Consider the following 15,488-nt stretch of genomic DNA (forward strand, 5'->3'; position numbering starts at 1 on the left):
TAGCTGCAGTCTGCACTGAACGATAGTAAACTATAAATTATGTGGTCATTGATAAAACAGAAAAGCAGCTGTATCTATTCCTAAGCCAATTTGTTTGAATATGGCAGCTATTTAGAAGCAATAACAATCACTTGTTTTGACTCCTTGAGCAATGACTGTATGCTTAGGATTTATGGTGGCATCACTCTGTTGTGTTTGTTCAACAACATTCCTACCATAATCTCATGTTCTAACATTCTTTGGTCATGAAGCCAACAATCTAATCAGAGAATGGGTAGTAAAATGCCTCCCCCACTTCTGCTTTGTTATTTAAGCCTACCATTGTTGTAAAAAGGAAGGATAAGTGAATTAACCTTATTAAGAAAATGAGGACGTTTACCCATCTTGCCAAAATTGAACAGATTAAGGGTAGCCCCCATTCCTTTCTCCCATAATGTCTCCCAGCACTGTTCTTGGCTACTTCTGAAGAGATGTTGTAGGGAGAAGTGCCCCGTACAGCTTTTATCCCAACCACTAAGAATCTTCCGCAGGGCTCTATGACATAATACAGGTTCTTTGAGACAGCAGAGAAATCTTGCAATAATGATAGTTAGTTAGGCACTCTACCTTGTGTTCTGACCCCCCTCGTCCCACATCAACACACACTCCGAGCCAAAGATAAGTTATGGCATTTAAGTAACAGATAGACATGTCCTTGGCAGCAAACCGGCACAGACAAGCTTGGGCAGCAATAAACACAGATAAGGCTTGGCAGCAATCTAGCCTGTCAAGCTCATAACAATGTTCTCCGACATTCATTCCTGCGTTGACTTCTGCAAGAGGGGCGTGTGCACAAGTAGTCTTTTTATAGTCTGGAGAGGAGCCTAATGACCACCAGCTGAGTGCAATTACCTCCTGTAACTGTGCAACTGTTCCTGATGCCTATTTGCTCTTCAGTGCCGTGCATCCAGGAACAACTCACTGCTGGCTTCTGCATCACTCTCCCTTGTCTCCTCCCCACTGGTCCAAGGCTCAGATGCCTCCTGGTGGCCAACCAGCCTCTCTGCGCCCTGCTCAGAGTCGGAACCCTGTCCAGGGTCCTCCACATCTTCCAGAGCCGACTCATAGGGCCCCTCGCTGTCGGAGTCTGGTGGCAGCTCCAATGGCTCCTGCTGGGCCACAACACCTTGCTTCTTTTCTGCCCCAAAATAAGCACCAGGTCTGATTTTCAGGGGATGTCAGGGTCCTACCTTAGGACCACCGCAGTCACGCCTGCCACACCCCGAACCTGTTGCACTGCTGCCCAAGTCTTCTGCAGCTGGGGCCAGACGCCGCGTGGCTCATCACACTGGCAGCCGCTCGTGGCATGACGGTATGGGTGTCATGCCGATGTGGCCGTTCGCAGCAGGACGCTGTGTGGTGTGTTGTGACATTGCGCGCGCAAGCGGTGGCTCCAGCATGATGAGCCTTGTGGCGTCCTGCTGCAAGTGGCTGCAGAAGAACTTGGGCAGTGTCACGACAGGTGCTGGGCCTTGGGAAGTCTGGCTGCAGTGGTGCTAAGGGAAGTGGATGCAGGGCAGCTCCACCCCCCGCCCTCGCTTGATTTTTACACCTGCGCCTCATCCCACCTTGTACAACAAGACATTGGGCGGGGCTTAACTCAGGCTTATTTTGGGAGGTAAGGCTTATATTAGGCGCAGGCATGAAAATCAGGCTAGGGCTTATAGTTGCCATATTTGAACAATACCACAGTATTTACATCAGGTCCTAGGCCAGGGGTCAGCAATCTGTGGCGCTGGAGCCGCATGTGGCTCTTTCATCCCTCTGCTGCGGCTCCCTGTCGCTCAAAATATGTGTCACAACCGCCAATGGGTGACACCTGCAGCACGGGATTTATTGAGCTTTTCAACCCCAGTAGGCCAACCATGGATAAATTCAAGAAAAGAAAAGTTGCAGAAGGAAACAGAACCTTTAATTCAAATACGTATGCTGGTTTTGCGGGCGCTCAGAAAACAGACAGGCACAGGAAAGATTTTGTGGCTCCCAGTGTTTTCTTTTGGGTGGGAAACAGGTCCAAATGGCTCTTTGAGTGTTTAAGATTGCTGACCCCTGTCCTAGGCATATGGGAAGAGGGTTTCTTATGGATGCAAGACCTGTATAAGACCTGATAGAGGGGAAAACCCCACGGAACCAGCCACAGAAGCGGAGCCAAAAGTAGAAAACTCAACAATGAGGCAATACAAGAGACAGAAACTAATGTATTGAATTTAACCCTCGGCATCTTCTAATCGTTCGCCATTAACCTCTGAGTATTAAGGGGCGCAAACTGCATGCATAAAATTACAATGCTTTCACTCCGTCAAGAAAAGTGAAGCTACTGACATGTGTATCAGTGTAACTGCTAAATCCACCCATGTACGTATGTGCTTCCTTTAAGTGTGGGAAGAACACACTGAGAAAGCAGCGAAGTAATTACTGGCATACAACAGTTTCTTCTTGAATCCTGGCAAAAAGCTGGCTGAATTTGCTGCCTTCCTCAATCTCTGGAGTTGCAGAAATTACCCTAGCCATCAGGAAACCGTGGATCCATTTTAATTGCATGTAGCATCACTGAAATTCCTTGTCCCCTCATTTAACCACTTAAACAAATTAGCTGCATAAGCGCCTGACCGCCTGCACACCATTAAGGTCTTTGTTATTAGCAATGCCGTTTTCAAAGCCTTCCTACCAGGGGACTAAAATTCCTCAGGATAGTGTCAAAGAAAGGTAACAACAGGGATTGGGTGAAACTAGGCCGATCTGAGTCTGGTTAGGAGATGGGTGGGAAATTAGGAACACCCCATGGACAGATACCATCTGTGCTTTTCAGTGTAAAAAATGGGCAGATCTCAGGTTTGGGGTATCAGCCCCACACCCCAAAACAATACCAATACCAAACAATACCTGGCAGGTTGAGCTAGATGCTAAACCATGGCTCAGAGGGTGGAGCAAATGACTTACTGCAGCTAATTATTATCCACAAATTACCAGAGTTTCTGTAATACTTGGGGTTTAGCATTAAATTTCACAAATAGGGAGCACATCCACAAGAAGGCTGGGTTGATGGCAGTCAAGTGAGCACTTCACATGGTTGGAAACAAGCCATTTGGACACCAAAGCCAGTAAAACACACACACACACACACACACACACACACACACGTCTAATAAATAAGAAAAAAAAATAGTCCAGCTTATGATAAATCACGTAGCTATCTAGCAGCTGATTCCATTTTTTCCAGTTGGCAGCATCCGAAAGAAAACATGGATTACAAATTCAATAAAAAGGTATTACGGTAGAAGATTATTGACGTAGTGCCTGTTGTTTTTTTTTCTTCTCTAGCATTTTACACAGAAAGGTCAATGCATAAAATACTTTTAAGAGATATGGAGCCAAATCTACCTCTTTTAAAAGTACGGTTTGGGGGAAAACTACATACAAAAGACGTATCTTATACACTGATAATCACTACTAGGCAAAGTTATCTGAACAAGTCCTATTTTAAAGGAAAGCAGTTGAAATAGATAGACCACAGGCAAAACGGCTATTTATCAAAAGCTTCCTTGCGATGCTAAGAATAAGTCACTAAAGCATGCAATTTCATTTTGGGATTGTATTTTACCGTAGAAGTTCTCTTTCCTTGAGCGGCCCCGAATCCTATTTACAGTTTTAGTCCTCATTGAGCAAGAGCCTCTATTTCCAGATCGCCGGGCAGCAATCAATCATACAAAGTCCATCCTGTTCACGCGTTCAAAAAATCCGAGCCAGTACCCGTCTTTCTTCTTTTGCTCGAAGGAAAAAAACAAACAAACCCCGAGACCTTCAAGTAACTCGGAGGCTCCGAATATCAAATTCCTTCAAACACTCGGCCCAATGTAGCCACGCTTTGCTGTCTACGGAGCTTTAAGACAATGGTGCCATTGGTGAACCGTGAACGACACACGCCAAGTATTTCCCTTCCCAGCCTACACGTTCCAGCATTCCACTCCAGAAGGAACAAGTCTCCAGCAAACTTGTTTCACAACCGCTTGGGACGCACAACATCAAGGACAGCAATGAATACAGTAGCCAGAACAGAATATCAAATGATATTGTCCTTGGTTACAAAGTAGTTCAATTGTGACTATTAAATATGCACAGAGACAGAATGTTCCCCCTTCAAAAAAAAAGAAAAAGAGTTAAAAAATAAATAAAATAAAAAAACTTGTTCCATGCAAGCTTCACAAAAACAAGCTACAGAAGATTGTGTTATCGTGTGCTTTTGCTCTCTTGGAAATACCCAAACATTCCAATTCAGCAAATCCTTCATTAAAGTATTAAAATTCTTGTGGGTGGCAACTCCGGGACTTGACGCTGTCTTAATGAACGTTGAGGGACAGTTTTTAAAAGAATTAAGCTAAAAGGCAATGCAACACGCCTACCAGAAAGCCTCTTTAGCTTCGGTGCAGCCTGTCTCTGAATTGCAACCATTCATTTAGTGACGGCTTGAAGCTGCAATGGCACAGGAAAGGGACTTACGACCGTTTTCACGCTTATGACCGTTGCAGCAACCCCATGCGTCACGTGATCAAAATCTAAACTCTTGGCAACTGATTCACACGTGTGACGATTCGCAGCGTCCCAGGATGATGTGACCAGATTTTGCGACCTTCTGACAAACCAAGTTCAATGGGGAAGCCGGGTTCCCTCAATAACTGTGTTACCCTGTTTCCCTGAAAATAAAGACCTCCCCAGAGCCGAGGTGGCGCAGTGGTTAAATGCAGCACTGCAGGCTACTTCAGCTGACTGCAGTTCTGCAATTCGGCTGTTCAAATCTCACTGGCTCAAGGGTGACTCAGCCTTCCATCCTTCCGAGGTGGGTGAAATGAGGACCCGGATTGTTGGGGGCAATATGCTGACTCTGTAAACCGCTTAGAGAGGGCTGAAAGCCCTATGAAGCGGTATATAAGTCTAACTGCTATTGCTATTGCTAGATAATAAGCCCAATCGAGCTCTTGAGCGCATGCGCTAAATAAGCCCTCCCCTGAAAATAAGCCCTCCCTGGAAATATTGCAACACAGCAGCCATGAGGTGACCACACTTGATGCGTCCTGCACCTCAAAAATAAAGAACCGAAAAATGAAATTTCTGCCGATTACCTCCCTCCGACCGATTAGATCGCACAGACTGGGCCTCCTCCGAATCCCATCCGCCAGTCAATGTCGACTGGCGACTACACGGAGGAGAGCCTTTTCTGTTGCAGCTCCGACCCTGTGGAACGATCTCCCCGTCGAGATCCGCACCCTCACCACCATCCAGACCTTTCGCGCAGCCCTCAAGACCTGGCTCTCCCATCAGGCCTGGGGATAGGTTCCCAATTTACCCGCCCGAGTGTTGACTGTGGAATGAAAGTTGTGTTTTTATTATTTTCTTTTGTTCACATTTTGTTTGTTTTTTGATATTGCACCCCCTTCCCCGTGATTGTAAGCCGCCCTGAGTCCCCTCAGGGAAAAGGGCGGCCTATAAATCTTAATAAATGACTAAAAAAAAAATGAAAATGACTAATGACTAAATTGCGACTGTCAATAAAAGACCAGATCAGGGATCTGCCTGAAAGGAAGAAGCAGCAGAATCAAATTTCACCTGGTTTCCTGATCACTGATCTCGTATATTAGATCGATGTGAGAAAGATACGGAACCCCCACAATAATTTAACAACACCGCTGGAGCGATGTGCCATCGAAGCACTCCGCGTGCATTGCCCCGAATGACTTCTAAACTTCCATGAACAAGGAGCACATACAAAGCTGAGTAAAAAACTAAAATCTAGCAGCAGCTGCATATTTTCTGTTTCCAGGAAGAAGTTCAATTACATTCCTCGTTTCGGTGGAACAAGCAGAGAATGAAATATAAAACAAATCACACTGTTTCCCCCCTGCCCTCCCCCCCAATACAAAAACCAACATCTCTGGTTCACGTAACATGGAAACCTTGCTTTGATAAGCCTCTGGCGATAGGTTAAAGCTCTTAGTAGTTCTGGGGAAAACCTTTATTTATTTGCCACTTAGGTATAATATTATTTAGCATATCAACCTATTGCTCAACAGTAGTAACTGTGAGAGGGATCTTGGAGTCCTAGTGGACCAACCATTTAAATAGGAGCCAGCAGCTGCCAAAAAAGCCAACGCAGTTCTAGGCTGCATAAACAGAGAGAGAGAATCAAGATCACGTGAAGTGTTAATACCACTTTACAAGGCCTTGGTACGGCCACACTTGGAATACTGCATTCAGTTTTGGTCACCACAATGTAGAAAAGATGTTGGGACTATAGAAAGAGTGCAGAGAAGAGCAACAAAGATGATTAGGGGACTGGAGAATGAAACATATGTGGAAAGGTTGCAGGAACTGGGTATATCTAGTTTAATGAAAAGACTAGGGGAGACATGATAGCAGTGTTCCAATATCTCAGGGGTTGCCACAAAGAAGAGGGAGTCATTATGAATTTAGTGGTTGGTGACCCCTGGACTAGAAGATCTTCAAGGTCTCTTCCAACCCTATGATTCTATCATCTGTCTCTCTGTCTCTGTCTCTTCTCTCTCTCTCTTTCTCTACTTGTCTTCATGCTACGATCTGGGATGGTTTCCTGATAGGTTTTTCATCAAATACTCACAAAATCCCAACCATGCTTAACTTTTCAAACTCAGGCAAGTTCCACCAGGCTTCTCTCCCACCTGCCAGGCTGCTCAATAATGCTGAGAAATGATTTATGAAAGGCAGAAATCATAATGCAATCACCTGCACTCCAATATAAGCACCGACAGATATGAGTACCTATTCGTCATTATGTACACGGACACTTGTTTACTTCGTGCTTCCTTCCGAATAACAAGCTACCAAGTGAAGCGCCAAAGGTTTATGCAAACAACTTACTCCCCGACAACCCTAATCCAAAGCACCTTGGAGCAACATTGGACCGGATCTCTTTCCTATAGGATACATCTAGAGAACATGGGGGCAAAAATCAAAACTAGGAATAACACATCCCAGATATTAGGTTGAACTAAAGGGGGACTTTCAGCTGCCCCAACTCAAGTCATCAGCAATAGGGCTGGTTAGAATATTGTAGTGTTACAAGGAGGATTAGGGGACTGGAGGCTAAAACAGAGGAAGAACGGTTGCAGGAACTTGGTATGTCTAGTTTAATGAAAAGAAGGACTAGGCGAAGACATGATAGCAGTGTTCCGATATCTCAGGGGTTGCCACAAAGAAGAGGGAGTCAAGCTATTCTCCAAGGCATCTGAGGGCAGGACAAGAAGCAACGGGTGGAAACTAATCAAGGAGAGAAGCAACTTAGAACTGAGGAGAAATTTCCTGACAGTGAGAACAACTAATCAGTGGAACAGAAGTTGCCTCCAGAAGTTGTGAATTCTCCAACACTGGAAGTCTTTAAGAAGATGTTGGATAGCAATTTGTCTGGAACAGTATAGGGTTTCCTGCCTGGGCAGGGGGTTGGACTAGAAGACCTCCAAGGTCCTTTCCAACTCTGCTATTATGTTGTATTGTGCCCCTGAATGTCTTAATAGCTGCTAAACTGGTAAGTTAGATGCCAGACTCAATGACATCATGAGGATTATAAGCGGATGTATTAAAATCACTCCTATATGCTGGCTTCCTGTTCTGAGCCATCTAGCACCGAAGGCAAGATGCACTAATGAGAATATTACAGGGTGGGAGGGAGCGGAGTTTACTAAGTTGGAGGAGGGGTGTTGGATTTTAAGGTATGATTGTACATGTATACTGCTATTTTTTTTTTATGTATATTGAAATGGAATTATAACTACCATCAACACAAAAGGGAGTTTGCTCAGAAGCTGAAATACACCAAGTGAATTAGAGGAAGAGTGGGAAGCAGAGGAGAGAAGAAAGATAGGAAGAGAGGGACAGGAGAGAGGGTGAGGGGGGAAGATGAGGTGTATAAGGAGGAGTGGTAAGGGGAGAGAGGAGAAGGAGAAAGGAAGGGGAAATAGAGTAGAAAATGATGGAGGGAAGAAAGGATGTAGAAAGGGGGAGGAGAGAGGCGGAAGAAAGTGTCGGATAAGGTATAAATATGGTGTATGGAGAGCAGAAGAGCCAATAACTGGTCTTTTTTTTCCCTTTAGTAGTTGATGGTGAGATGAATTGATGTAATTACTTAATAATACAACATGATATTGACTATGTAATAGTATACATGTGATTATATGCTATGAAAATGGAAAATAAAAAAATGTTTCTATGTAAGAAAAATTAGGAACAACTACAGAACTTTCCCACTTTGGGAAATTCAAATCGATGAAGCTCTCACTGCCACTTGTCCAACATCTGGTTAACAAATTTTCACATCGATTCCCATCGAGAAGCCACATGGGTTTCTGAATGCCCTGACACAGGAAGATAAACAGGGCGTCCCCAACTTACAACAGTCCTTTTAGTGACCGCTTCAGTGACAAAGGCACTGAAAAAAAGTGATTTATGGCCATTTTCCACACTTATGACCGTTGCAGCATCCCCACGGACCTTTGATTTGTAGTTGGATGCTTGATAATGGACTCGCATTTATGACGGTCCCAGTGTCCCCGGGGGAGGGTCACGTGATCTCCTTTTGCGACCTTCTAACACGCAAAGTCAATGAGGACACCAGATTCACTTAACAAAGTTGTTATTAATTTAAGAGCTGCAGTGATTCACTTAACAAAGGTGACAAGGAAAGTCGTAAAATGGGGCAAAACTCAACACATTTCTGACTTCACGACATACATTTTGGGCTCAGTTGTGGTCATAAAGTCGAGGACTGCCTGTATAGACGGTCCTACATGAAAGTCACCAAGTTCTGAACTACCTCACTAGCAATGAATAAGATTCACACCTCACATGGCGTTTGAGACTCTCTGCATAAACGGGGCATAATCTCCTCCGGTAAGTGGAAGGTCCCACTTCAAACAGTCGGTCACATTCTGACGGACTGTAAGCTGAGGGCAGATAGCTTAGACCAGGGGTGCTAAACTCAAGGCTCGCGGGCTGGATGCGGCCCACAGAGTGTTTAGTTCTGGCCCACAGAGCCGCCCTGGAAACAGCGAAGAACCGGCCCGCAGTGCCTTTGCCAGTGAAAACGGAGCGGTGCAGCCTTCTTGAGCTCAGTTTTTGCCGGCAGATGGACGAAAGAGGCCGTCGCAGCTGAAAACGGAGCTCGGGAAGGCAGCACGGCAGAGGGCTTCAGGACATTGGGCTGGCCACGCCCACCCCAGCACTCCCGCTCCCTCCTCTCAATGTCAAACACATCCCTGATGCGGCCCTCAAATAAAATCAAGTTTGACACCCCTGGCTTATATTGGTATCTGGACATAGATCTCTTTTAACATTCATATTTTACTGTGTGTTTTAATTTAGGTGAAATGTTAATAGACATGTTTGTTATGCCATACGCGGAATAAATAAATAAATACCAATCCTTCTACCCTGTCAAAGTTGCCGGTGCAATTCCAAACAAAGAGAAAAATGTAAGAGGTTGAGGGAGTCGGAAATGTAGACAGTGTTTTGGATTGCACACAAAAACAGGCGGAGCCTTAACCGCATTATTTGTGACCACCTTCTTAACTTTTTTAAAATCACATTTTGCAGACACTCCCAGGTTGGCTCATGCCCTCAAACTAGGGATGCCCAAACTTGGCAACTTTAAGACTTATGGACTTCAACTCCCAGAACTCCTGGGCTCAGGAATTCTGGGAGTTGAAGTCCACAAGTCTTAAAGTTGCCACATTTGGGCACCCCTGCCTTATACAGAAAAGGGGCAAAAAAAAGTAACACTTGTTCTCACGATGCTATAAGGGTTTTCCATGTTTCTGGATTAGTTTGGCTTGTGAATCAGTTGTGTAATCTATTCCTCCCCCCCCAAATCCAGTGGAAATTAAATCCTCCTTTGCTGTTTCCATCCGTAACACACTTCAAAACAGGTGTGGTAGAAACTGGTTCGTTTTGCCAAGCAAACACTTTGGTCTCCATGAAGTAATCAGGTATCGCTTCCTCATTTAGATTTTACACAAATGAAAGTCAGCCCCGAATCGCCTGTCATTTAAAAATAGCTTTTAAAAAAACGACAACAATAGGCAGCATTCATTGCCTGCTTTTATTTTTTTGGACTTGACAAACGAACGATTTAATTCCTGTATCCACCTACTCTGACCTCTGCAATATTCACATTATATTTTGTAGTAAGAAGATTAGATAACATAATAGGATATGCGTCTTACAGCAGTTTGATTATAAAGGAGAGATGCATTTTACTGGCCAGGAGAGAAAAAAACCAAGTCCAAATATGTGGACAAATGAAGATTAAACTGAGGGGAGATCAGGAGCCTCAGAATTATAGGATTTTAGTGTAAATTGTTGCAGAAACAGAATCAGCCCTTCTAAATGAAATAATACTTGGCCTCCAAGTGGTGATTCCTAGAGAACAAATACTTCTGCAGAGCAGGTACCAACATGGACAAATTCAGGCAGAATCAGGGGTGGGATTCTACCGCTAGCTACGACGATTAGCTGGGAGCAAAGCGGTTCTTTCTGACTTTCAGTTGGGCCCACCCGCCACTGTGCTATACTCACCTGCCGTATTTTTCAGAGTATAAGACGCACACCGGAGTATAAGACGCACCAAGGTTTTGAAGAGGCAAATTAAAAAAGTTTTTGCACTCTGCAGACCTCCGCAAAATGGCCCATTTTTCACGAAAATGAGCCTATTTTTTTTTTCAAAAAAGGGAATAAATAGCCTTTAGGAGGCTTGCAGAGTGCTCCTGGGGGCTGGGGGAGCAAAACTGAGCAAAAAACAGCCCGTTCTTCGCTCATTTCTGCCCCAGCCCCCAGGAGCACTTTAAAAGCCTCCTAAAGGCTCTGTATGGCAATTTTGGGAAAGGGCCGGGGTTTCAGGAGGCAAAATTGCTGTATTCAGTGTATAAGACGCACCCAGAGTTTCAACCTCTTTTTTGAGGGAAAAAGATGCGTCTTATACTCTGAAAAATATGGTACATTCCCTTTTCTGAAGCCCAGCTGATAGGCGCAGGAGAACGGATTGCGCTTAGCAAACCAGTTGTTACGCCAGTTGAATCCCACCACTGGGCAGAATGGAGACCCATGGGCTTTTATTATAAGATGCCTGCACAACACGCAGGACACAGAAAGGAAGAAAGGAGGTACACAAAAAACTATATGGCACACCCTGCCATACATCAAAAACATTTCGGAAGCAGTAGAACACAGCTTCCGAGATCTGCAAGGGGGCACTGCCCACAGGCTACCATACAAGGACAAATCATGCATTGCAGAGATTGCTTGGAGGTGCGAGATACTTCAAATGTAATCTGCCAGATTCCCTCCATGAGTTGCTCCTCTGGCTATCAAGGATGGACAGGGAGAAAGCTAAGCACCAGATTGCAAGAACACAAGCGAATGGTCAGACAAAAAGACCCAAACTCATTGGTAGTCTCACATTGCAGTGAATAAGAACATACATTCAATTTCGCAGATATTAAGATTGTTGGCTGAGCAGGAACAAAAATAACCAGGGAAATAATTGAAACCTGGGAAACAGGCCCCTTGTCAGTCAACAGGAGTGCTGATTTACTACCAGCTTATCGGGTACTTAGCAGCTGAGTACTTGGCAGCACAAAGAAACAACAGCCAAGGATTTAACAGTCCGCCAACAACACCTCATTGAACAACTAAAAAGCCACACACAACCATATAAATCCCACACTCAGAACAGCCCAAAGCACACACTCTGCTAGAGAGATGTTCCCGGAAGATAGGCTCCAGCCTGAGTCCAAAAGTTCAAAAGACTAAATCTCTGGTCCCACATTCAATTTGCAACATTATCCTGGGACATATATCATCTTCCTTCATGAGAATGAATATTCTTAGAAATGTTCTAAACAAAGAAAGAAAAAAAGGACTCATCTGATTTAAAACCACCCTTCTGAAAAAGTGAATTATTTTCCAATATTTATTATATTTTACTTTTACTCTAAAGACACTGCATACTAACCATAGCAGCAAAGTTTAAAATATATCCATAAGCCACTGAAAACACATTCAAAATAAAAATCCCATGATTTGACATCAGCCAACACAACACAACAACTGTCATCCATGTTAGCATTTTAACACTCAAAATGTTGAAGACGTGCTGGCGATTTTTTTAACACCAAATCATCACACGCACAATTTCTTAACCAAGTTCCAAAATACATTCTCCCTGAGCTTTTCTGAGTTTCCAATACTGGCTATATAGAGCGTGAAATGGTTAAAAGAAAGAAAAAGGAACAAGATAGTATAGCAAGTAGCAGATGTGCAGAAAAAATTAAAAACTTGAAACACAAAACCAAGGGAATTGATAGGCAAGATAAATCTAGCAGCCATCTGAAATTATTCTCAAGCCATATGAATGCTTCTCATGGAAATATGCTAACATCTTCTGAAGAAGCAATTATGCTCTTAGAAGGGCATAATATGAGTCTCATGGCACCTTAACGTCTAACAAATCTACTATGATACTGCATAAACATTTATAGATTACCTCATCACATAATTGGGGTAAAGTGGCCCTTTTCAAGCAATCTGAAGCACTCAAAAAGGAGGTTAAAGGTTCCTCTCGCACATACCGTATGTGCTAATCGTTCCCGACTCTAGGGGGCGGTGCTCATCTCTGTTTCGAAGCTAAAGAGCCAGCGCTGTCCAAAGACGTCTCCGTGGTCATGTGGCCGGCATGACTAAACTCCAAAGGCGCATGGAACGCTATTAGCTTCCCACCAAAGGTGCTTCCTATTTTTCTACTTGCATTTTTTAGGGGTTTCGAACTGCTAGGTTGGCAGAAGCTGGGACAAGTAACGGGAGCTCACTCCATTACACGGCGCTAGGGATTCAAACCGCCAAACTGCCGACCCTTCTGATTGACAAGCCACTGAGCCACCGCGTCTCTTGAAAAAGGAGGTTAGAGGTGCAAAAAAGGAAAATAAAGAGTATTTTTTGTTTTTGTACAAAAATACTTCTCCTCACCCACGTTATTTTTTCATTAATATGTCCATGCCTACATACTGTATATATTGGGATAACAATATTTATGCTAATTAGGTTTGATTAAAATCAAATCAATTTAAAACAGCATTCAGATCTTCTAATTACAAGTTCTGTTAATTATTTAATACAGGCAGTTCTCGACTTACAAGAGTTCCAAGTTGCAACGGCAGGAAATTATGTGACTTAGGACTATTTTTCACCACTTATCACCCGACGGCCACATAATTTACATTTGGATGCTTGACAAGCGGTTTGCATTTATGACGGTTACAGCAACCCAGGGTCATATCATCTTCTGACAAGCAAAGTCATTGGGGGAAGCCAGTATTCACTTAGCAACCGTGTTACTAATGCAGTGATTCATTTAACAAACGGGGCAAGAAAATTCGTAAAATGGGGCAAAACTCACTTAACACATTTCTCCCTTAGCAACATAAATTTTGGACTCAGTTGTGGTTGTAAGTTGAGGACTGCGATAGTTATTCACTACTCAAGATCCTAATAGCAGTAGAAGTAGTGGTAGTGGTAGTTTATTAAGCAAGTACTTAACTCACTTAAGAAGTATGTGTCGTAAAACAGGTCAAGTATATAAATACGGATGTGGATTTAATACAAAAGTGAATCCCCAGGACAAGTGAGGTATTTGGTCATATAAAGAGAATAAGGATCAAACAGAATTAGATTGTTTGCAGAATATATCAAAACTCTGATAGCAAAGTGTTAGGTAAGCTTCCCGTTGGGAGAGCGAGTACGCTCAGAGAAGCGTTGTGAGAGTTGTGTTGGAGAACACACAAACCAGCATACAGAGACACTGCAGCTTAAATAGGCTTTTACTTTCGTGGAAATAGAGATATCAGAGTCCATCAAACCGTCCAAGTTATACATGGCTAAGACAGTCAGTCATCAATGTCTTTCAGTTAAGGGATAATCCAAATAACATAGTCCAGGATCATATAATCAGTTCAGAACTCAAAGTTAGCTAGCAGTTGCAAAACTTACAATAGCTCACGGCACTCAGATCAGATCAGCCCAGCATCTAATGAACAGAACGCTAACAGTCCTTCTGGCTCCCTCTCATGGTCAATTGAGGAAAACAGCAACCAATCACATTTTACAGTATGGTTTAAAGAAACAGGTATAGCATTGTTACATGATTTATATATTGCCAACCCAACCCAATTATATTCCTAACACAAAGCTATCATACTTAAGGGCAGAATCATTTTCCCTTCATTAAAAAATGGTGTGTTGCCCACACACACACTTGCTTTTATAACTATTCCAGGGAATGTTTAACAATTCAGCTGTGAGCAATTTACTAGTCTTAAGAGACCTTGAACTATTACTTACAACTCTCTCTATAAAAACAATTCATACATTTTAAATAGAAATACAGGACTCCAAAGGTATCATATAACTCGGGAACACTGCAACCATCATAAATACATGCCAGCTGCCAAGTATCCGAATTTTGTTCGTGCAACTTCAGGGTTACTGCAGTTGTTATAAGTGTAAAAAAAAATCATCATGAATGTGAAAAGGGTCACAAATCAGGTTTTTTCAGTGCTGTTGTAACTGGTCACTAAATGAATGGTTGCAAATCAAGGACAATCCCAAAGCAGAGGCAGTCGATACTTTCAGAAATATGCCAAAAAGCTTCACCCAAAAGGAAAATGCATAAAACACAAGCTGGATACCCGTGCTTCGTGAGAAAACTATGTGATCGGGCTACGAAGGAGGAATTCATTTCACAATCCGTTGACTTGGTGGTGGTCGGTGATTGAAACACATGAGGAAATATAGCTCCTGCTGCCTTGAGTCCGGAATCAGTTCCACAGGTGGAAAGTGTAGACATTTTGGTGAGGTACCAACATTTAATACTGTAAGGAGCCCCGGACCGCTCCCGAGTGAAAGGAGTGGAATGTCTGCCAGTTTGAACTGAGGTAACGGAATGTGAGGCAACTGGCAGTTGGAACAGAATTCTTTTCAGGTGGGGAGGGGGAGTAGAACTCCGTAGCATCAGAGTGTGTTAATTACTGTATAAGAATTACTAATGATCTGATGGTCATTTCGAAAAATCCTTTGTTAGCGAGCACCTAGATGCCAGGAGGAACATACGTGCCAAATTTCAAGTTTGTAGGCTTTACGGTTCTGGAGATTTCATGACGAGTGAGTAGTACTTGCCATTATATATGAAGAAGATACTGGCAATAGCATATTAATCTACTGATCAGTATCTGCTACTCTTTACTACTCTTTATTACTCTTTCGGTAGTAATGCATTATTTCTCCTCAATATTATTGCTTGCTAATATTCAATGCATCTGATGGTTGCATGCTAATTAGAATGGGATAAGATTGTATAGCAGAAAAGTTAAGCAATCAAC

General features: G+C 43.2%; 1 protein-coding gene across 1 annotated transcript in view; it reads right to left on the reverse strand.

The window, feature by feature from the left end:
• Window positions 1–3,768, reverse strand: part of LOC116511157 (USP6 N-terminal-like protein) — an 84,171-nt gene extending 80,403 nt beyond the window's left edge. The window contains 1 exon segment of the mRNA XM_032221016.1: window positions 3,641–3,768. Within this exon segment, the coding sequence (XP_032076907.1) occupies window positions 3,641–3,698 (58 nt within the window). The 5' untranslated portion in view covers window positions 3,699–3,768.
• Window positions 3,769–15,488: the final 11,720 nt, after the last annotated feature.

The sequence above is a fragment of the Thamnophis elegans genome, chromosome 7 (genome assembly GCF_009769535.1).
Source record: "Thamnophis elegans isolate rThaEle1 chromosome 7, rThaEle1.pri, whole genome shotgun sequence".
NCBI classification, from domain to species: Eukaryota; Metazoa; Chordata; class Lepidosauria; order Squamata; family Colubridae; genus Thamnophis; species Thamnophis elegans.